The following is a 23,145-nucleotide window of genomic DNA, read 5'->3' on the forward strand; positions in this document are numbered from 1 at the left end:
TATTAAAAAACATGAATATTTCATCATATATTTCTAGCAAGGACGTATTCTTCTGTCGTCATAGATGAACCGCCTTCGGCTGGAAATTACGGGTGGGCCTTGAAGGCAGCATTAATCCTCGCACCTTTTCATCACAGAGGTGTTTCATTTGTTTGAGTCGCCGCCGCTGGGGTGGCATTGGAGCTTTCTCTGAGGTCGGGGCAGAGGATAACTGCGTGTTTTTACTGCGTGGAGACAGTTTCTGTCCGCTCCTTTTACATTTCCCTGCATGGGAGACATCCCAGCCTCAAACATGAGCAGTTTGAACGCGTACAAAGAACCATTTGGTGAGTAAAACATTCATTTCACTGTCCGTGTCAGAGCGCCGTTGTTTCATTCATAACTGTTCTCAACAAGTGTCGTGAAAAGTTTCTTAAGATTTGTCACTATTGTTTATTGTGTGTTAAAACGACATGTTGCCACATAAAATAATGTATTTGATCAGATTTCGTCTTCATCTAAAGTATTTTGAACTTAATTCAGTTCAATGTAGCGTCGTTTAGGATGGAAAGGAAGAGCAGCATCCGTTTGTTGGTTAACCACACAACCAAGAAAGTTTCCACAATTAGAAAAATTTCCTTTTTCGACTAAGCGGAAAACCCGCTGGCCTCTGCGCTGGCATCTTATTTGCTGTCCAGTGAAGCTGTGGCGTGACGTGTGACCTTCACGCATTCAGTGATATGCTGAGCGGAAAAGAGTAGGCCACCACAGTTCCACAGAACGAAGCCTAGTGGGCTAAGACAGATTAGAAAGAGGCTCCGTTTGTGGTTTGTATTTCCGTGTTAGTGTCTTAACGACGGCTTGTGCCTCTTGCGTGCTGTAACTGATGGCTTTATTGATCACTGATACGTGCTGTGCTTCACAGCATTTTAAAAAGAACACATTCTGGTTTTAATCGCACTTTTTAATAATCATTTATTCTGGTTTTGCTGTTTTGTTGTTCTATCTATTTACATATTGACTGATGTGTCTTAGTGAGGTGTTGGGCCACCGCCATGTGCCAAAAACTCTCCAGTGCTTTCCTGCACTGATTCTCCGGGTCTCTACAGGGACGATGGAATACCATTGTTTCAAATGATATGATGATGGGGTGGACAGCGCTGTCAGCTGGGTAGTGACTGAAGGCCACAGCTAACCTATTTGCTTTATTTTATTTATAGTTTTTTATTACTGTAATTTAGCACTCATCAGGGAGGAACAGCATCCAGTATTGAGACCAGTCCAGGTCATGCTGGACAGCATTTGTTCCATCAGATACACAGAAGCATCCCAGAACGGATTCCCTGCTCTGCTTCAATAAAAACAAAGCAGTGTGTGTACGTCTGAAGGAAGCTGCATCACGCTGGGCATGAGTCACACATCATTTGCTTTTGAATGGCTTGTTTGGAATATCAAGTTATGCACACTACCATAAAATATTAAAATAAGACTGAGCCTTGAGAATATCCCAAATACAGTCTAAGACTGCAGGGTGTTCAGTTGCGCTAACCAGTTAGTCGTCAGTGCTTCCCAGCAGCGTTATGGAAATCATATGGCCTCTGGAGTCTCTAATCCTGGGGTCTGATGCACTTCAATATTACTGTTAACTGACGTCTGTTAGACGCATCTCCAAGCAGAGGGCAGGGATAGCTCAGTAGGTAGTGTTCGTCCCGTGACTCGGGGGTTCGAATCCACTGAGCAAGGTACCGTTCCTACACACTGCTCCCCGGGCGCTGGCTGCCCATTGCTTCACCGAGTGAATGGGTTCAATGCGGAGGACTAATTTCCCTACGGGGAAGAATAAAGTATACATTATTAGAATCTGCAGCAGGTTCATGTCCTGGAGAGGTAGCTGATCACTGGAGTTATAGAAAACGTTAAATAAATCATCTAAACAGTTTAGATGATTTGAAATGAATCTGAGAGTTTCAGAATGGTTTTGGTCCTGGAAGTGTCCGTGTGCCAGTGACGTGGCCCGTGACCTGAAACGAGTTTAACATGAGCAAAATGAAATCAGAATAGAAATGACTGGAAAATGCAAACCAATGTAACGCATTGTTTTCTGAACAGCTGGTTATGGCAGCTAGTGTTAGGCTGGAGACCTTAAAGTGACCCTTTGCCTACATTCTCACATCATATGAGAGTTTAAGTTCAGAGAAGGTTTCACTGACTCTGGCAGAAAAGATGTCCTCCTTCACTGACTCGTGGGCGACCACAAAGAAGTCTGTAAAGAGAAGCAGAAAAAGGTCTTTCGACGAATCCTGTTACGTGGCACCAAAATGAATATTTATCTCCAAATTACTTTGGCTTTCTTCTGTGAACAAACCACCCCGTAGACCAGGGGTCCGTTCTTCGTACCTCGCTTACTACATCCAAGATCAAATCATCGCGCTAACCGTGAGCTCGCTATTCCGGTTCTCCGAACACACCTGTTGTTCACGATTAGTACAGCTGGATGAAGTAATGTGAGATCACTGGGTGTCGTAAAAGGGGCTACGCATCGATAGTAGAAACATTGATCGGCAACCCTCTGATTGGTCGGCGAAAATGTCGAAGGAGCGCGCTCGATGTTTTTCGGCAGCAGAGCAAGAACTCTTGATTGAGGGATTTCAGGAGTTTCAGAGTTTAATTAAAACGCAAGGGAACACTGCAAAGGCTGCAAAAGCAAGGAGAGAGGGCTGGCAGAAAGTTGCTGACAAATCAAACTCGTAAGTAATTTAATAATAATAATAATAATAATAATAATAATAATGGATTTGATTTATATAGCGCTTTACAATGCCACTATTCATTCACTCTCACATTCACACACTGGTGGAGGCAGCTACGGTTGTAGCCACAGCTGCCCTGGGGCAGACTGACAGAAGCCATCGGTCCCTCTGGCCAACACCAGTAGGCAGTAGGGTAGATTTATTATATTATATTACATTATATCCTCTTTCACATTAGAGCCACAACAGGACCCACTAGAACATGGGAACAAGTAAAAGTGAAATATAAGAATATTCTACAGAATGGTAATATTTATCACTTATATTGCTTTTAGTCTCTTGGAAAGAGACCCTGAAATAATCTGTTTGTTTGTTCATAACAGCAACCAAGAAAAGGGCAGAGCAAAAAAAAAGACAGGTGGTGGTCCTGCACCCCCTCGTCAACAAGTTGGTTAAGTAAATAATACCCTCACGGGAAAATCGATATCTCTCTATGAGCACACTGTCGCGCTGAGCTAAAGGATCCTGTCTGTCCCACAATATACGCTGAATTCTGAGGACTCTCCTTATCAATCTTGCACCTTCCGCAATGGGTTGCTTGCGTATACGGACAGGACATGGCTGCAACAGGCTTCCCAAATCCACCTTCGCTTTTATAGCCGTGGTCTCTCATCTTGATTACACGAAGTAATTTACAATTACTACTCTGAAATATGAATTACATCTGTAATAATCACATACATGTGATAGAATGTTAATAGTACATTTCCCTTTTTTAGGAAATGACCTGCATGTATCTGTGTGACATCAATAAAAGGATCAAGTGCTGCATTATCTTTAGTTACATTGATAATATTTATTTATGGTGAAACAGTGGTGGAATATCGCTGTTGCTTTCGTATAAATGAAGCGGACATACCTGCGTGGCCGCGATCTAATCCTGTTTACATAAAGTAAACCTGCTCCCGAGCAGGTTTACGCTTACGGCTCTGTTGCTATGACAGCAAGTCCCGGATGAGCTTCGGAGAACCGAACGATCCAAGATCACGCGAAATCGTCAACAATCTAATCCAGCTAACTTACTTAGCGAGGTACGAAGGACGGGCCCCTGATGAAGCCGTTCTTCTTGCGGATACTTTGATCCTTCTTTGTTGTCACCCATCGTCACAGACATTTGCCTCTCTGCTGTCTCACCTCAGACACCAACAGTAGCTCGTGGCGTATGCCTGCAGACGCAGCGTTCAGGCTCTGCTGTGGGATGTCCTTTAAGTGAAAACCACTTTGTCTTTCCTGCCAAACGACTTTCACGCACATCCTGTGTTTGACACGGGATGATGAACATGTGGTTAATTGGACTGTGGGTTAATGGCTGTTTGTCTACAATCCCATATGATCCAGGTATACACTGTAGGTCCCTTCACCATTACTAAACTGTAATTTAGAGCAGAGCTTGACTAACTCTGTAAGCTAAGCCAGGATGTGGAGCTTCAGTTCACGCAAAAGTGGTCATGATGTTGGAATAGGACATGAGTCAGGTTCAACTGCTTTTTAAAAACGCTATAAATTTGTATTTACAAAGGGGAAAAATCCATGGACACAGCCTGAAAAGGATCGTGCAAACACTAAACATGTTAGTCATTTTAGTGCACAAGTTATGTTCTTCCCCTTTAACACCAATGCAGAGAAAAACCACAGCTGCAAACAATGTCTGATAATACGCAGTGACGCACTCACACTGTTGATACCTGCGGGTTTGCAGATGTGTCAGCAGTACCAGGGATATAACGTCTGTAGATTGTGATCAGATTCTGTATTTAGAGTTATCAAACATCAGATCTTAAACTTGTTGCTAGCACTCTTGGTTAAAAGAAGAAACTACTCCGTTTCTCGCTCTGAGTTCCTGTGTAAACCTCCACCGTTGGCCTTTGTTTCGGTAAAATTGGTCATCTGGTATTTTTGAAATTCTACATAATTAATCTCGTATTCCTATTTTCTATTCAAATTACATTTACTCACATCGATTCACTCAACTGGAGTGAGTGAACATGGTGCTAATTGCTAGCTTGTTATTTTATGACGTAACTACCCATTCAGCTACCGTCGCTAGCACAGGATTGTCCACGTGTCTCATGGAAAGGAAAATAAATATTACGTCAATAAGGCAAAGACTCAAAACCTTTTCAAATTTGATGATTCTTAAAATTAGTACTTCATTGGAAGGAAAAAAAGCAAATTTACTCTTGTGGGGTTTGACAAAGCGCTGGTCATCTGCAATACTGCATCTGTTTTTCATTTCTTTTTATAAATGAGAGAAGCTATATAAACCTATAAATTTAACCAACTATAAGAGAACAGACATCCACCGAATAACTGAAGATAAAAATGTTGTAACACTTTTTTAATGGATCCAGTTTAAAGATGTGTAGCTCTAATGTGCAGCCATTGCATTAGAAATAAGCAGTGGCCCTGAGGGTGCACTCACTAATAAAATTAACTTGAAATGAAATGTTTCTTTTACCCAAGTCAACATATTAACAGTTTTCTGCAGCAGTGTTGCCTTTTACTTGTATACATTTTTGTTTTTCATAGAATTTTAATCACTTTTTTAATCATCGGATAATGTAGGTGACACTAGGGGTGGGCGATAGAAACGATATAAATTTGGCCAACGATAGAGATTTTGACTATATCGCTCTATCGCCATAGCGCATGTTGATGATGTCATCAAGCTGCGCCTGTTTTGGTCGAAAGCATCGCAGCGGCTAAAACCATGATCATCTGCAAATTATGGCGGGAGACAGTCATAGCAAAGAGATGAAGCACTGTTGAAATATGGGGAAAGCCAAAAACTGCGCTTCCTCCACTTCTGTAACATTGATTCATTAATGTTGAATTCTCTCGCAGCTGTTCTGTTCCCATGTTGTTGCAGTATATTAATGACTAACCTCGTATTGTGGATGAATAATCTCAGTTGTTCTCCTGACTGAAGTTTGCCCCGTGTATAGCATCCTGCTATGCGATTGCATTTGTCCCTGACCACCAGAATCCCTCACGTTAACTTTTAATGAGTGGGAAAAAAAGATGGCTTCATCCTCCAGCTTCACTGTGCTAATGTTATGCTAACATAGCTGTGTCGCTAGCAATCACGTAGCACAACATTATATACCAGGTAGTCCAACTCCAGTAACCCTGCAAACGCCACTGCTGTTTAGTTTCCTGTCTTCATTTATGTTGGAAGTGATAGCAGAGCTGTACGTTTGAATTAGTTTCAGAAATCTCTGTCAGAACATGCTATGAAATGTTTAGGTGTAAACTAGCGATCTAACTTCCTGTTAACTTCTAACTCCGTTAAATTTAATAAATTCTGTTTTCATGGATGTTAAACTTAATTGTTACACCCGATAAAGCAGCAACACTGATGATTTTATTACAGATGAAATAATTTAGACCGTTTTTAACTCTCAGTGTTCGTTTGACTTTGGAACCTGAAGCTGACAGAGTTTTGGACCCAGATTACTTCGTGAAGCTCCTCACTACGGCAGCCGTAATGCAGGAACCAGAATTCATACATAAGGCACACTCTCGATTTTTGAGAAAATTAAAGGATTTAAAGTGTGGAAAATACGTTATACAGAAGAAAAGAATATATCGTGATATATATCGTTACCGCACGTGCTTCGCGATATGAATTTTAGGCCATATCGCCCAGCCCTAGGTGACACTCACAGGGATCATTTTCTGTGTAATTTATATGATCCACGAAACATCCCTTTTTAGATTGGTCAGATACCTCCTACACGCTTTCATGTGAACACACAGGGGAAAGCCTGGGTTACCTGTGCACGTTATACCAGCTATGTGTGACCAAGTATCCCAGTAGTCAAGATTAGGGTAAGTGAATCCAGATAACAGAAAGACACCCTAGGTATAGTAATGTCAGTCTGTAGCACAGGTCCCTGAAAGTCTGTGTGCTGCAAACAGTGAGCAAAAAAAAAAAGAAGTACACACAAAGTAAACTGTGCAAATTTTACACACCGCCAGTCTTTGCTGTTTACGCCCTGATGCCTACTCTTTATTAGAACCACATCTCACTTTCAGAAAAGAAAGTGAAAAGACTGGAAAGTTCAGCCCTTTTCTAAATGTTTTATGTCCTTTTTAATATATGCTTTGAAGGAGGGGTATAAACACTACACCACCAGCTGAATTCTCTACAGTTCAGGAATATGCACACTGAATAATGAAGGAGACACACGTACCACCCAGGGCCAGGTATGTTAGGCCGAGTTTTTACAAGGTGTGTATTTAGCTGCTTTCAGTCTAGACATCGCTGTGGCTTGGGTCAGGTATTGGCATGCCATTCACTTCCATTCATGTGTAGAAAGAAGCACATGACAGAGCACAGGCCTTCTACACAGGCTGCTGAGAAACTGCTTTATCCTTTCACAGCACACATGGGTGGTCAAAAGGGAAAAAAGCTAGGTTCACCTGTGTGGAATTATGACCCTTAGCAATGTATTATGATGTGGTTTATATTTCATCTCTTGAACTTTATCCCGAGCATGCAGATACATGCTCTGCATTCCCAGAGAGGGAGAAACAATGCTCCACTGATCTGGGGTTCAACTTACACTTGATAACTGGGTGACTGGTCCTGCTCTATACTTAACGCTCTATACGACTCGGAGGTGCAAAGCGACGTTATATGCTGATAGTTTTGTCTTTTTTAACCATTAGTCACCTAATTTACTCCAACTTTAGCCAAACTACATTGGCTCCCTGTCAAATACATGAGTTCAGTTTAAGGAAACATTTGAAGTTGGATGAATGATTTACAAACTCTGAATGTGATGTTTAAGGCGAGAGCCTGCGTGTCCTTTTGTGTTCTTTATTGTTACTCATGTATGTAGGAGGTCAGACAGTCGCTGATCGAACAACCACTGCAGTTCAGTTCTGATTGACACTAAATGACCTTCTTCACTCTTTCTGAACTGAATGTTGCAACATAGAAAACTGTACCCTGCTGTATGCACGTGCTGAGCATTTTAACAGTTACACCTCAGGTGGGTCACATGTCTGAATTTAATACAAAAATGGCAACATTGATTGTTTTACATCAAAACAAAAGAACTCTTTATCTTTTCAAGTTTGCTTCCTAATCTGTGATCATGAAAGGGTGAAACGGAACCCACACTACGATCGGTCCAACAAGTAGCCGCAGTCTCTAAACCAGGGCTGCCCAATCCCAGTGCTCGAGATCTACTATCCTGCAGCTTTTAGATGCATCCCTACTCCAACACAGCTGAATCAAATGGTGTGATTACCTCTTCAGCATGCCATCAAGTTTGGCAAAGGCCTGATAACAAGCCATTCGGTTGATTCAGGTGTGTCAGAAGAAGGATGCGTCTAAAAGCTGCAGGATAGTAGATCTCGAGGACTGGGATTGGGCACCCCTGCTCTAAACCTTAAAGAAATCTGGAAAAACAATGAAAAGACTCAAAAATAATAAAACCAGCGAAGCAACGGCCATGGATGTGACATGAACTCAAGTTAGCAGGAGAAAGCTGTAGTATCAGGAGTATTTTTCTGCAGCTATATACATAGTTCAGGGAGTCATCGGCAAGTCCCATGACTGAATTGTTTTCATTTAGCTATGGAAATGCATATTAGCACATCCAGCTTTGGTGCTAGGAGTCCAGTCACATCAACAGACAAACTTTTTTACAGTAATCAGGTGACATCAGAATTTCTGACATTAAGCAAACATTGCCCTGTTTGATTTTTCCAACAAGAAATCCACAGTCACTGCAAGACCTGAGGTGTATACGTAATAAGTATATATAATCATGTGACATCCAGGAAGTGCAGCGTCATACACTGACAAATACCACTTGGAGTTAAGCCTGTGCTTTATGGTGAGCTGAGCTCTCAACTTTAATAAGATAATAATGACTATTAGGTCAATTGTTTGAAACACTGCAGATGATATACTGACTGACCAGCTGATGGTGGAGCGCTCGGTGTCATCATCAAGTTCTTTTTGATGAAGACAGATAATTAAATTCAAGAGAGGACTTTTTAGCAAGCGTAAAGGAAAGGCAGCGTTTCTCTGGTTTGTGCCATCGTTTCTGTTTCCCACACCTGCAAAGATACAAAACTGAAGCTCAACCTGAAAGAGTTTCATTACAGCAGAGGAAGCGGATCAGTCGGGGAAACCGCCATTTTTAGGGTTTTTAAAATGATTATTATTATTTCCAGATAATGTCATAACACAAGGCTGGGCAATACGGCACATGTAATGTGCATGATCTCACACACACACACACACACACACAGGTCGTGGCTGTGGAACAGGCACGTGTAGAAATATGTGCTTTAACATCAGGATGTATCTTATTAACTAAATGTCCAATACTGTGAATTCCACATTTAAGCGAAGGATTCAGGTTGTTCTGGGTTATGCTGGTCTTTGTAGAACTGTAACACATTCATGTGAATGCTTTGTTTTTCTTTATAAACCTTCATCAAAGAGCTTCATTACTGTGGGAAACTTTCATTTACACGCCTGCATCTTATCACAATAAAAGAATTCAATAAATATTTGTTGGACTTTGTTTTACTTGACGACTTATTTGGTCAGTAAATAGTTAGTCATTTTTCATTTATTTAGTCAGAGCATTGTAACTGTGTGCCCTGATGTCAGCCACGATGTGTTGGTGTCTAATCAGGGAGCTGAGTAGGAAGAGAAAAGGACAGAGTGGGAAGTCGTGAGGTTGAGTCATTTTGGCTGTGCATCTTTTTCCCCTCGACATTGTTGTCTAAACAGAATGTTTTATTTGTTTTGGTCAACCCAGCTTTTATTTTGGAAATGTTTTTGACCATGACCTGACATTGAGAAAAACCCACCATCAGAGCATTTTATGATTATCGTTATTACTAAATACAGTTCTTTAAAAAACGGTTTAAATCTGAGCGAAAACTGCCAGGATGACTCCTGATATTTAAGCAAGTCTCCATCCTGATCCGCCGGCGTTTGAGTGGAAATGTGTAACGTACATATTTCATTACTTGACTCTTGTTGTCCTGAGAGCTCCATGGATGTCTTATGACTTTAAACTGAAACACTATGTAGCTCTGCATGTTTAGTTTTTTGTACACGTGTAAGTTATCTGCTGTAACCCAAGAAAGACCAGCTCAGGACTGTATTTGGCCTGAGTGCAGTGCGGTGCTGAAAAGCCGTCTTTGTGCTGCTCTGTGAGCTGTTGGAGGTCAGAGTCGTCCTCTAACAATGTCCAGATTGTTTCAGAGGAGTTTTGCACTGTTATCAGGTGACTTTACCTTTTGTCTTATGTTTAGGAAACCTACATGTAAACTCAGACTTTGCACTTTTTTACTTATAATGTAGTTGCAGCCTGTTCTTACTCTTTCAAATGACCTTTTACCCAGTACAGCCCGGCACGGCCCAGCGCGGCACAGCTGTCACCGTTTCTAATCATTTCTCTTGACTGTGGCCGTCTCTGTGGAGTAGGAAGTAGATCAAATGAGTAATGGTGACCACATCAACATTCACTGTATTAAAGCCTCTTCCTTTTTTCGGAAACAGACAGAAGCAGCTCTGAGCCTGTGGAGGACACAGACACCACCAGCTTTGTGGCAGAATTTGTGAGCAACCTCATTATTCTCTTCTCCAGCCGTGTGTTTAACACTCTCATTGTCTTGACTTGTCTCCTATGTAGTTTGTTTTGTGCTGATTTCTCATTGTTCTTCCTTAGAGTCTTACAGTAATCTGCTAAGAAATGTACCATAACTGAACACAGTGTGCTGTGATTGCTAGCGCCCGAGGGCTCATCAAAGAACAAGTTGCAGCAGGCTGTCTTTGCACACCAGAGTAATTTTCTTCCTCAGTTACAGTCTTTATCTCATGAAGAAAGAGAGTAGGAAGCTTCCAAAGTAGACAACCTTTTTCTTGCTCAGGTTTCTGTCTTCAGTTCTGTTTGCTTTTCATATCGTCATGTCTGTGTTTGTCTGTCCCACAGTCCTTGGAGGCCAATTATCCCGTGCAAGTAACAGATCCCCATGGTGAGTGAGGGCTTTGGCCTGCTGTATAAAGGATTTATGGATATTTATTCTGTCATCAAAATAGTTACAAACTGGATTGGATTTTATGTAAAAGTCAGTTTTAAGAAATGGAAAATTTAACCAATTTATCTTAAATTGCATTTAAATTTTTCAGAAAAATGTGAAGTAAAGATTTTATTTGAGATGTTTTGGTTTTTTCGAGAACTTGGATCTAATGTTTTACATAATGCGTGATAACGGAGAAACTTGGGTGTTAGTCAGGCAGTACAAATGCATGGCTTTGGCCATCTAATACATCAATTAATGCTGTTGCTGTTGGGTTTGTAAGAAACACTTTCACCTACTCTAGTAAAGCTCTGAACGACCTTGGTGTGTCTGTCCGCCTGCTTTAAGCATTACATCACCGTCTGCTTGTTAACAAAGTCAAAGTTTGGGTTAAATGCAGAAACAAGGGACCTTGTCACCTGCAGACAGAAGCAAGATCTTTTCAAACGAGGGAGCTCCATTGATTCACTATGTTAGAATTTTTTTGTCCTAACAGATTTTTACCAACAATTCTGACATCAGTCTGGTAGGACGTCTCAAACGTTCAGTTTATACAAGCTACGAAGATAAACGTACAGTCAAAAGGCCGGTATCAGAATGATGGGCAGCACCACAGTATCAGTCGACGTGGTGGTGCCAGTGGAACCAGACCAGTAGGAACCCGTGTTTAGTGGTGATGCGAGTACTGGTAGGAGTTGCAGGATGAGCTCTGATGTGTTCCAGTACCAGTGGATATGACCTAACTGCAAAAGCAGCTTAAGAAACGGGATATTGTTCAGTGTCAAAGTCAGTCGACTGATGTCCACCCAGCAGAAGCTGCTGTTTGGCTACACTCGCCACTCGAGTCAGAAGACAAACAAGCAAAAGCTGAAGGCAGCTGCAGCAAAAGTCTGCTAGAGCTGAAATTTTCACATTCTTACAGCAACCAACTCAAAGTACCTCTGATCTGAGATGATGTACTGATGGCGTTTTGGATGCAGCTGTGTCTGTGATGCTGAGTAAATGACGACGTGGTGGCCTTCCTTTCTGGCTGGTGGTTTGCACCTGGCCACAGTCGGAGCTTTTGCACCTTTTCTTCTGTTACTGTGAAAGATGTTTGATCGTGTTGTTCACTGAAAACTGCATTTGTATTGTACACATGTATATGTATTCATTCTGACTGTAACGCACTCATGTAGTGATGTGTTTCCAGCAGACGCTGTGACGCTGCACCTCAGCTCGATGCCCTCGAGATACCTGAGTCCCTCCTCAGAAGACAGAATAAGACAGGTCAGCATTACTAGCTCTGATGCACGTGACACACTTTTAGTGCCAGGGTTCAACAGATGTGGTACGGAGGCTAGCCACAACAATGGTAACAATTCATTATGGTCCACATGCATTTAACACATGTACGTTTCACGTGGCACGACAACACTGAACACAAAATGATTCAACGTGTCTGTTTCACCTGATAACAGCAGGGTGAACCATGGGCTGTTTACATTAGGATACTATACTACATCAGGGGTGTCAAACATAAGGCTCGGGGGCCAGAACTGGCCCACTGGATGTTTAAACTGTATATAATAAAAACCTCCCAACAGCCACTCGCAGTGCACGAATGTCTTTAAATTCTAGATTATTTCTTACAGTTTAACATTTATTGTGTTTACCACAGCAGCATTTCTTTATCATGTTGAAAAACAGATGTACTGTTGAAACTAGAGATGGACCGATCCGATATTACGTATCGGTCCGATACTGACCTAAATTACTGGATCGGATATCGGAGAGAAATAAAAAATGTAATCCGATCCATTAAATATCACGAAAGCACCTCACAAAACTTGCAACACGCCGTAACTCACCTCAGAACGTTAGCACGTCGGAGCAGTATGCATCACGTGATAGAGCGGCTGTGGCATGCAGGACCTGTCGGTGGTCTGGATAGCATGTGGAGCTTCGCTAGCAACCCGGCATTTCATCTCCGACAAAGTTATCCCGAGAGAAGTAAAGCAAGTGTGTAAGTCCATCTCTGAATGTTTGTAAAGCATTCCTGCGTTAAGCTTAACAAACAACTGCCTCTTCTTGCTGCTACTTCAATCATGAAACTGCTTAACGATCAGCTGATCGGCTTTTCTGTCGGGAGTCCGTGTCTCTGGTTTGTTTTTGGCCCACTTTGCACCAGAAAGAGGAAACCAGCGGCTGAACAACAGCAGCACGTTTAAGCTTGATCAGCTGTTGTTAGAATGTATTTATTATTACTTTCTACTCGAGGATCTTTTTCTACGTAGCTGACGCTGGTAACTGTGCAGGGGCGGATCTAGCAAAGTTTAGCCAGGGGGGCCGATAGGGCATTAACAGGGAAAAGGGGGCACAAAGACATACTTTTCTTTCTTATTCTCATTTAAAATGTCGAGCTTTTAATAAATAATTATCTGACACCCAAAGTTTTAATCTGATGTAAAATGAATAGAAGTCAATTACTGTATATAGTGACTATTAAGTCTAATATATACCCTAGTAAGCTATAGTACTTTTTCCTTTGGGAAGGTACCATCTGTGCAGTCTGCAATTTTGTTGAAGAAAGATGTTGAATCTATTTAATATTTCTTGAAAAATAATTGATTTCTGTGCATTTTTTTTCACACTGCATCAAATTAAGGTTGATTACGTCGATTAAGCATCATGAGGTGGAGCGTGAGGGGTGGTTCCCTATTTTTTATTTTTTTATTTTTGTTGTTGCTGGGAGTTGGAACCCTATTAGTTAGGTTGCTTAATATTTATGCTAAGTACTAGAGATGGCACGATACCACTTTTTTATGTCCGATACCGATACCGATATCATAAATTTGGATATCTGCCGATACCGATATGAATCCGATATAGTGTTTTTTAATCAACAAAACTGTTTTTTAAATATCTTGCTGCATTTTGTATAAGTTCATACTCAAGTTTAAAACAACAACACTAAAGCTATTCTGTTATAGCTTTAGGGGGGGTGGCTGTAGCTCAGGTGGCAGAGCAGGTCAGCCACTAATCAGAAGGTCGGTGGTTCGATCCCAGGCTGCATCCTGGCTGCATGCCAAATATCCTTGGGCAAGATACTAACCCCGTGTTTGCCTACTGCCGGACACAGGGCCCGGTGGCGCCAGTGTCCGGCAGCCTCGCCTCTGTCAGTGCGCCCCAGGGCAGCTGTGGCTACAATGTAGCTTGCTATCGCCAGTGTGTGAATGTGTGTGTGAATGTGTGTGTGAATGGGTGAATGACTGAATGTAGTGTAAAGCGCTTTGGGGTCCTATGGACTAGAAAAGCGCTATACAAATGCAGGCCATTTACCATTTACCTGTATGCAAAAAAAAAAATATTTCATAGTACAGCAATACTGATCAATCTAATAAACTTAAACCTACACCATCCTCCCTATTCTGGTATTTTAAAGAGTACTTAGCGTAAATATTAAGCAACCTAACTAATAGGGTTCCAACTCCCAGCAACAACAAAAATAAATAAATAAAAAATAGGGAACCACCCCTCACGCTCCACCTCATGATGCTTAATCGACGTAATCAACCTTAATTTGATGCAGTGTGAAAAAAAATGCACAGAAATCAATTATTTTTCAAGAAATATTAAATAGATTCAACATCTTTCTTCAACAAAATTGCAGACTGCACAGATGGTACCTTCCCAAAGGAAAAAGTACTATAGCTTACTAGGGTATATATATTAGACTTAATAGTCACTATATACAGTAATTGACTTCTATTCATTTTACATCAAATTAAAACTTTGGGTGTCAGATAATTATTTATTAAAAGCTCGACATTTTAAATGAGAATAAGAAAGAAAAGTATGTCTTTGTGCCCCCTTTTCCCTGTTAATGCCCTATCGGCCCCCCTGGCTAAACTTTGCTAGATCCGCCCCTGCACAGTTACCAGCGTCAGCTACGTAGAAAAAGATCCTGGTGTAGAAAGTAATATTAAATAAATTCTAACAACAGCTGATCAAGCTTAAACGTGCTGCTGTTGTTCAGCCGCTGGTTTCCTCTTTCTGGTGCAACGTGGGCCAAAAGCAAACTAGAGACACGGACTCGCGACAGAAAAGCCGATCAGCTGATCGTTAAGCAGTTTCATGATTGAAGTAGCAGCAAGAAGAGGCAGTTGTTTGGTAAGCTTAACGCAGGAATGCTTTACAAACATTCAGAGATGGACTTACACACTTGCTTTACTTCTCTCGGGGATAACTTTGTCGGAGATGAAATGCCGGGTTGCTAGCGAAGCTCCAAATGCTATCCAGACCACCGACAGGTCCCGCATGCCACAGCCGCTCTATCACGTGATGCATACTGCTCCGACGTGCTAACGTTCTGAGGTGAGTTACGGTGTGTTGCAAGTTTTGTGAGGTGCTTTCGTGATATTTAATGGATCGGATTACATTTTTTATTTTTCTCCGATATCCGATCCAGTAATTTAGGTCAGTATCGGACCGATACCGATACGTAATATCGGATCGGTCCATCTCTACTAAGTACTCTTTAAAATACCAGAATAGGGAGGATGGTGCAGGTTTAAGTTTATTAGATTGATCAGTATTGCTGAACTATGAAATTTTTTTTTTGCATACAGGTATAACAGAATAGCTTTAGTGTAGTTGTTGTTTTAAACTTGAGTATGAACTTATACAAAATGCAGCAAGATATTAAAAAACAGTTTTGTTGATTAAAAAACACTATATCGGATTCATATCGGTATCGGCAGATATCCAAATTTATGATATCGGTATCGGTATCGGACATAAAAAAGTGGTATCGTGCCATCTCTAGTTGAAACGGTGCTTCTTTGTCTCGTATACAGATGTGTGTGTGAGCCGTTGTTTCTCTGGTCCACACTAGATCAAATCAAGCTGTATGTGGCCTGTAATATAAAATCAGTTTGTGAGCAGTAATTGAATTGCTCATGTTTCTAGTGCAGCGCTCACTAACTACAGGGAGTGCAGAATTATTAGGCAAGTTGTATTTTTGAGGAATAATGTTATTATTGAACAACAACCATGTTCTCAATGAACCCAAAAAACTCATTGATATCAAAGCTGAATGTTTTTGGAAGTAGTTTTTAGTTTGTTTTTAGTTTTAGCTATTTTAGGGGGATATCTGTGTGTGCAGGTGACTATTACTGTGCATAATTATTAGGCAACTTAACAAAAAACAAATATATACCCATTTCAATGATTTATTTTTACCAGTGACACCAATATAACATCTCCACATTCACAAATATACATTTCTGACATTCAAAAACAAAACAAAAACAAATCAGCGACCAATATAGCCACCTTTCTTTGCAAGGACACTCAAAAGCCTGCCATCCATGGATTCTGTCAGTGTTTTGATCTGTTCACCATCAACATTGCGTGCAGCAGCAACCACAGCCTCCCAGACACTGTTCAGAGAGGTGTACTGTTTTCCCTCCTTGTAAATCTCACATTTGATGATGGACCACAGGTTCTCAATGGGGTTCAGATCAGGTGAACAAGGAGGCCATGTCATTAGTTTTTCTTCTTTTATACCCTTTCTTGCCAGCCACGCTGTGGAGTACTTGGACGCGTGTGATGGAGCATTGTCCTGCATGAAAATCATGTTTTTCTTGAAGGATGCAGACTTCTTCCTGTACCACTGCTTGAAGAAGGTGGACTTCAGGAAGGGCAGAGCAGACCCGGCCCCACTTTACATTCACGGGAGCTGTGTGGAGAGGGTACACTCCATGAGGTTTCTGGGCGTGCAGATCTCTGATGACCTCTCCTGGACTGCAAATACTACAGCGGTGGTTAAAAAGGCCCAGCAGCGTCTCCACTTTCTGAGAGTGCTCAGGAGGAACAACCTGGAGGAGAGGCTGCTGGTGACATTTTACAGAGCCACCATAGAGAGCATCCTAACGTACGGCATAACAACATGGTATGCAGGGTGCTCAGCTGCAGACAGGAAAGTACTGCAGAGGGTCATCAACACAGCCCAGAAGATCACTGGCTGCTCTCTGCCCAGCCTGGAGGTCACTGCAAACTCTCGGTACCTCAGCAGAGCTGGCAATATCATCAAGGACCACTCTCACCCCAGCAACCAACTGTTTGAACTATTACCGTCAGGCCGACGGTACAGGTCACATAAAACCAGGACAAACAGATTCAGGGATAGCTTCTTTCCCAGAGCTATCACCGTAGTAAATAAGCACAAAAACAAGTGAACCTATTCCATACCGTCACTGTCATTATATTATGCTGCTATTCATACTGTCATTATATTAATGCTGCTATCCTGTATATATTGTACATACTATTGTTTGAGTACTTACGATTGTTTTTTTTGTACTTTTTATATTTTACATTTATATTTATTATTGAAACTTGCACCAAGGGAGTGGCACTCCAATTTCGTTGTACTCTGTACAATGACAATAAAGGCTATTCTATTCTTCCAGAAACTGGCAGTAGGACTGGGAGTTGAGCTTGACTCCATCCTCAACCCGAAAAGGCCCCACAAGCTCATCTTTGATGATACCAGCCCAAACCAGTACTCCACCTCCACCTTGCTGGCGTCTGAGTGGGACTGGAGCTCTCTGCCTTTACCAATCCAGCCACGGGCCCATCCATCTGGCCCATCAAGACTCACTCTCATTTCATCAGTCCATAAAACCTTAGAAAAACCAGTCTTGAGATATTTCTTGGCCCAGTCTTGACGTTTCAGCTTGTGTGTCTTGTTCAGTGGTGGTCGTCTTTCAGCCTTTCTTACCTTGGCCATGTCTCTGAGTATTGCACACCTTGTGCTTTTGGGCACTCCAGTGATGTTGCAGCTCTGAAATATGGCCAAACTGGTGGCAAGTGGCATCTTGGCAGCTGCACGCTTGACTTTTCTCAGTTCATGGGCAGTTATTTTGCACCTTGGTTTTTCCACACGCTTCTTGCGACCCTGTTGACTATTTTGAATGAAACGCTTGATTGGTCGATGATCACGCTTCAGAAGCTTTGCAATTTTGAGACTGCTGCATCCCTCTGCAAGATATCTCACTATTTTTGACTTTTCTGAGCCGGTCAAGTCCTTCTTTTGACCCATTTTGCCAAAGGAAAGGACGTTGCCTAATAATTATGCACACCTGATATAGGGTGTTGATGTCATTAGACCACACCCCTTCTCATTACAGAGATGCACATCACCTAATATGCTTAATTGGTAGTAGGCTTTCGAGCCTATACAGCTTGGAGTAAGACAACATGCATAAAGAGGATGATGTGGACAAAATACTCAGTTGCCTAATAATTCTGCACTCCCTGTATGAAAACCACAGCTGTTTTATTCCCTACATGCCTTTCACAGGTAACAAGTCCATAGGAACAGAGTAAAGCATGACGTGCACTGTACTGTTAGACACTCTTTATTAAAAACTGATGCTTTGCTTCTTACAGAAAGTGATTGGTTATCCTGATTTGGCACAACTGTGTGGCCCGTGCAGTTAATAACAAAACGTTTCCTATGGCCACATATCAGCACAAAAACAGATTATAACAGGGAGGACACACCGTCAGCTGTGGTGTCCTTCCAGTCTACAAACCTGGATCTCTCCCTTTGTTCCCTGTTGTGCTTGAAGAGAACACAGTGGCAGCGTGGCAATGCACTGGTTAGCACCAATGGGTGGGGATCCTCTGAAAATACGACCGCCAACAACCAAACATTATTCACCAGATCTAAAGACACAGAGCATAGTCTGTGAGAACCTTTTATTTTAAGCTGTGATTATACAGGATGTGGTTTGGTCTCACTGAAGGTGCAGCTGTGAACTTTGCTAATAACAGAGACCGAGCACAGTAGGAAGAGCGCTCACATGACTCCATTTCAGGGCGCTCTCGGAAACAGTGCTGCTGCTGTCGGTAGCGAGCTTAAAGGGGACAGAAGATTTGACCCATTCCAGTCTATTCCAGTCTCTCCACTGGTGAAATATTCACACCCCTCCAGCACAGCGTCTCAACTCTCTGCTCGACCTTGATGTACTGTGCAACATGGCTTCTGTTGAGACATGTTTTATTAGCACCAGCCAGGAAAAAGCATCACATCTAAACCTCTGATCTACATTTGCAGCCGAGTGAAACCTGAACCTGCTCTAACCGAACTGCAGCGACTACTGAAGTCAGTGAATTTACCACAGCATCAAACAAACGGCTGATTAGCTTTTTCTCAGCGTACAAGCATTGTGAAGCGTTACAGCCATGACGATTGTAGGGAATGTAAACGTTTCACATTGTTAACGATTTAAATTGTTTCCATGGTTGCCTCAGTCCCAGGAATGGTCATAATCCTTTCTCTTATGACACCGGGACATGGTGAGGATTAATGGTCCATATTGTCTTCATCCACAGCATGCTAGTATCCACAATCCAGTTGAGGAATATACCTGCTAAATATGTACATAGAGTTAGAGTTGCTAGCTATAGTGCTGCAATCTACAACGTCGCTCCACACGGGGCACTTTACCAAACTGCACATCACGGCCATCAGAACTTGTGTTTGGTACATGCACTGCAGTATTTTTAACACCAAAAAGATCAAATGAAATCTATTAAGCTGTAATTCTGTCTTTCTTACTCACTCCACTAATGCAGTAATTAGAGTTTGCAAGTATGGGCATATACTGCTTTCTCATTTTCATGGCTTTGACAGCACATGTATAGACTTCCTGCAGTTCAGGATGCAGTAGCACTGAGGCCAACACAAAAGTGGATGTGAGGCATCAGCAGGAGAAATGTAAAAACTCTGCCTCATGCCCGTGTGTAGCAAATGTTTTGTCTTTTACTGCAGCGGCTCTGCAGCAAAGTACAGCAGCTTGAATGAGCTTTATAATTTTTAAGTATAAAGGGTTGCTTTAATAACTGTCCTCCGTAAAATATATCCTCACTACTTTGCTGCGTATGTTTTCCACGACTCATGAAAAGGTCATTGATGATATTTGGTTGCGACCGACCACTCCAAACAACACTCAAAAACAATGTCTCCACCTTGAGTTAATGGTAGTATTTGCTAAAAAGGTGTATATTCCTTTACAAATATTACACACCAGCACCTGCAAAATGACACAGAATGGAAGTACTGGGTGTACGGGCTGCCCTGCTGAGACACCCAGCAAATCCCATCATGCACAGACATATTTGGATTTAGCAGAGTAGTGAATGTAAAGTTGTTCTTTGCAGCGCTCATTTTCACATACCCTCAGCAATGTTTGTAGTCCGGGGGGAAAATGACCAGTCCACAGTAGCATGTGCCTACCATTCATTCTTTGCTTCTCTGTGTGCAGCCAGTGGAAGATGTGGAAGAATGCACTTGCCCCACTTCTTCTTCACCAGGTAGGTCAGTTACTCGTGCTGAACCCTTTAAATGAAAATATCAGAAGGAACTGAAACACCGCTTATCAGACTAACAGCAGTTTTACTCTTTGATTTAAATTTGACAGTAATAATCATATGATGGTTACACTTTGGGAGAGGAGTTTGAACACACCACAATCTTCACGATGGGCACTGTGTTGTACTCAACACAACTAGAAGAATACGTGACTAAATTATTAAAGAGGACCTGTTCTGCTGCTTTCAGCTTCATGCTCATTTCTTTCACTCTGCTTGAGCTTTGCATCATTGAGTTCAGAAAGCTTGGGATGACACAGCGGTGCAGTGTTTAGCCCCGTTCACTCACAGCAGGAAGGTTCTGGATTTGAGTCCTTTCATTGTGGACTCGCGTACACCAGTGGGTGCTCTCTGGTTATTCCAGCTTCCTCCCATAGTCCAAAGACATTTAAGTGTGAATGGTTGCACTCCTGCCTTTCACCAATGAAAACTGGAATAGTCCAGAGCCCCTTTGCAACACGCTTCGCTCTCCTTTTGTGACACTTTTATTCTGATGGGCTGTAAACAACAAAGGCTTCTCGTGCTTTGAGCAGAGCTGTTGAACATAGCGGGTTTGTTTTTTTTACTCTACATAACATGCTTCATTCACCCATTCATACAAGCACTTTGTTCCATGCTTAAAAGCTTTCTAACAGTGGGGTTGGTATCTTGGATATCTGGCGTGCAGACTGGAGCAGACCAATCTTCCAATGAGAAGGTGACCTGCTCTGCCTCCTGAGCTACAGCCACCCAGACTAAAGCAGTTTGATAAGCTTTTTGCCTCAAAGGGATTTCTTGGATGTGTTGAAACCTTTTCCATGTTAAATGTGCGTTTGTTTTTCATCGTAACAGAAAACACTGACAAGCTAAATAGTTGTTAGCAAATTGTCGTTAGCAGATAGCAAATGTTATTTGGTAATGTGCTTGAGCTAACTCAATCTTTCCTTGTCCATCTCTGAGTTCAGACTATCCCAAAGAACTACAGTTTTTAACGAACCCCTGCGAGAAGTGCTTCTGCCCGGCACCCCCTCCCAAAATCAGCGACCTCATGAACGACAAAGATCTGCTGGACTTGCTGCGGCTCAAATTGGATCCAAACCACTGCACCATCAAAAACTGGAAAAACTTTGCGAGTCGTTGGGGGATGAGCTATGACGAACTGACCCTGCTGGAGCATCGGACCCAGGGTTCCTTGTCCCACAGCCCCACCCAGGAGTTCCTGTTACGCTACAACCAGAAGACGGTCACTGAGCTCACTGAACTTTGCCGCATCTATCAGCGCATTGATGTGCTGCGACTGCTGCAGAGCTGGATAGAGAAGGATTGGCCGTCGCGCTGGCAACACACACAATCAATTTGACTCTTAATCTTTCAGGGTTGTACTTGATTTCCTAATTTTCATAAGCTTTGATACATGCTACCAGTTTTTTGTATCTTTAGTAAATGAGCTTGTGAAATGGATAAAACAATGCTGTCGAACCTGTCTGTAGAGAATATTGCACAGTACTGACCTCACTCTGTTCTGGATATAGTGAATACAATGCAAAGTCACAGATCTGATCGGTGCATGCAGATCACCAGTATATTTCTTTCTTGTGACCTGACGTTGGCACACCTGCCGCAGATTCTGAGTCTTCGGAGCAGTGTTAAAGATTGACATTAACTAAATCAGATGGAGTTGGATTATTCAAATTCAAGCAACGATGTTGATGTCAATGCTGCAAAATTTCATTTTCTTACTTTCTGTGTTTCAAAGGCTGTTTAGAGATTTTCATAATACCTGGGCAGAGGCAGAAAGATGTCACTGTGCAGTGCAACTCAACAAGAACAGAAGTTAAAGGACAAAACACTGGAGTTGGACACTGAAATAGCTTCACCGTAATGGGACAGTTTAGACATAGTGATTCCACTGACTTGTTCATTAACACAGCGGTCCCCAACCTTTTTTGCTCCACGGACGGTTTAATGTCAGACAATGTTTTTACGACTTTGAGGTGTGGCGGATAAATACAACAAAATTCAATGATCCGACCGAGACACAAATGCTGGTGTTTTGTAAATATAATAATAAACGCAAATTCACTGTGTAACTGTGTAACTTTATTAGCAGCGTCCTCCTGAAATACACCAACAACATTGACAGTAACGTCCTCCTTAATCCCCTCTGGTTGCTATGGACACGCGTAAATATTTCTTTCAAAAGAAGACGCAGAACTACAACACGGGAAAGACCCAGGGAAACAGAGTTCACGATAACAACCCTGAAAAACACAAATTTCACACCCGAGCCTCAACTCTCACGGCCCGGTACCACGAGTCAGACCGGTACCAGGCCGTGGACCGGGGGTTGGGGACCGCTGCGGTAGAAGAGATTAATTTCACACTTAGTTCTGAGACAGTGTATCCATACATCTGATGGTTTCCTGAGTTCTTAAGGGAAATGTTTCCCACCCCATTACAAAAGTACTCATTCCTGTCAACCTTCACTGTCTCCGTTTTTCTGTTCAGCTAAATATGAAAAAGGGAAATCCTGATTTCAGAAACACTAGCATGGCTCTAGGTGCAAAGAATACCCCCACCCCCCAAATAGGATTTTCTATTGGTGTGGGTTACTGTTTGGGGGTTTTGGGGGGGGGAACATGAGCCCATGTTAACAGGATCCCCTTCATAACTTTTTGAATACTAAACATTAGCATAAAGCTGAAAGTAGAGCCATGTTATAAACATTAGTTTATTGGAGTCAAACACCTTTTGTAAAATTACCCAAAGAAAATAACCTGTAAACTAAAAAGCATGCAAAGTATTTTTAAGAGCTTTTGTTTTATCAGTATGAAATAAACATGTAAAAAAAAAAAAAACTTGTCAATGTTTTTGTTTTCAAATATTGAATTGC

The 23,145-nt window shown here is 41.9% G+C and overlaps 1 protein-coding gene across 2 annotated transcripts in view; it reads left to right on the plus strand.

Annotated features, from left to right (window-relative positions):
• Positions 1–23,110, plus strand: part of edaradd (EDAR-associated death domain) — a 23,167-nt gene extending 57 nt beyond the window's left edge. The window contains exons 1-6 of one of the 2 annotated variants that reach the window (XM_085295901.1): positions 1–326; positions 10,330–10,388; positions 10,763–10,805; positions 12,043–12,119; positions 20,168–20,216; positions 21,218–23,110. The exon at positions 1–326 is cut by the window's left edge and continues 57 nt beyond it. In XM_085295901.1, the coding sequence (XP_085152027.1) occupies positions 269–326; positions 10,330–10,388; positions 10,763–10,805; positions 12,043–12,119; positions 20,168–20,216; positions 21,218–21,612 (681 nt within the window). In that variant the 5' untranslated portion in view covers positions 1–268 and the 3' untranslated portion in view covers positions 21,613–23,110. The remainder of the gene's footprint in view (positions 327–10,329; positions 10,389–10,762; positions 10,806–12,042; positions 12,120–20,167; positions 20,217–21,217) is intronic. The other variant, XM_085295902.1, reaches the window with a different exon arrangement.
• The last annotated feature ends 35 nt before the right edge of the window (positions 23,111–23,145 follow it).

Source organism: Mchenga conophoros, linkage group LG13 (assembly GCF_057382185.1).
Source record: "Mchenga conophoros isolate Kocher_MC1m ecotype Shallow Benthic linkage group LG13, M_conophoros_male_GT1.1, whole genome shotgun sequence".
Lineage (NCBI taxonomy): Eukaryota > Metazoa > Chordata > Actinopteri > Cichliformes > Cichlidae > Mchenga > Mchenga conophoros.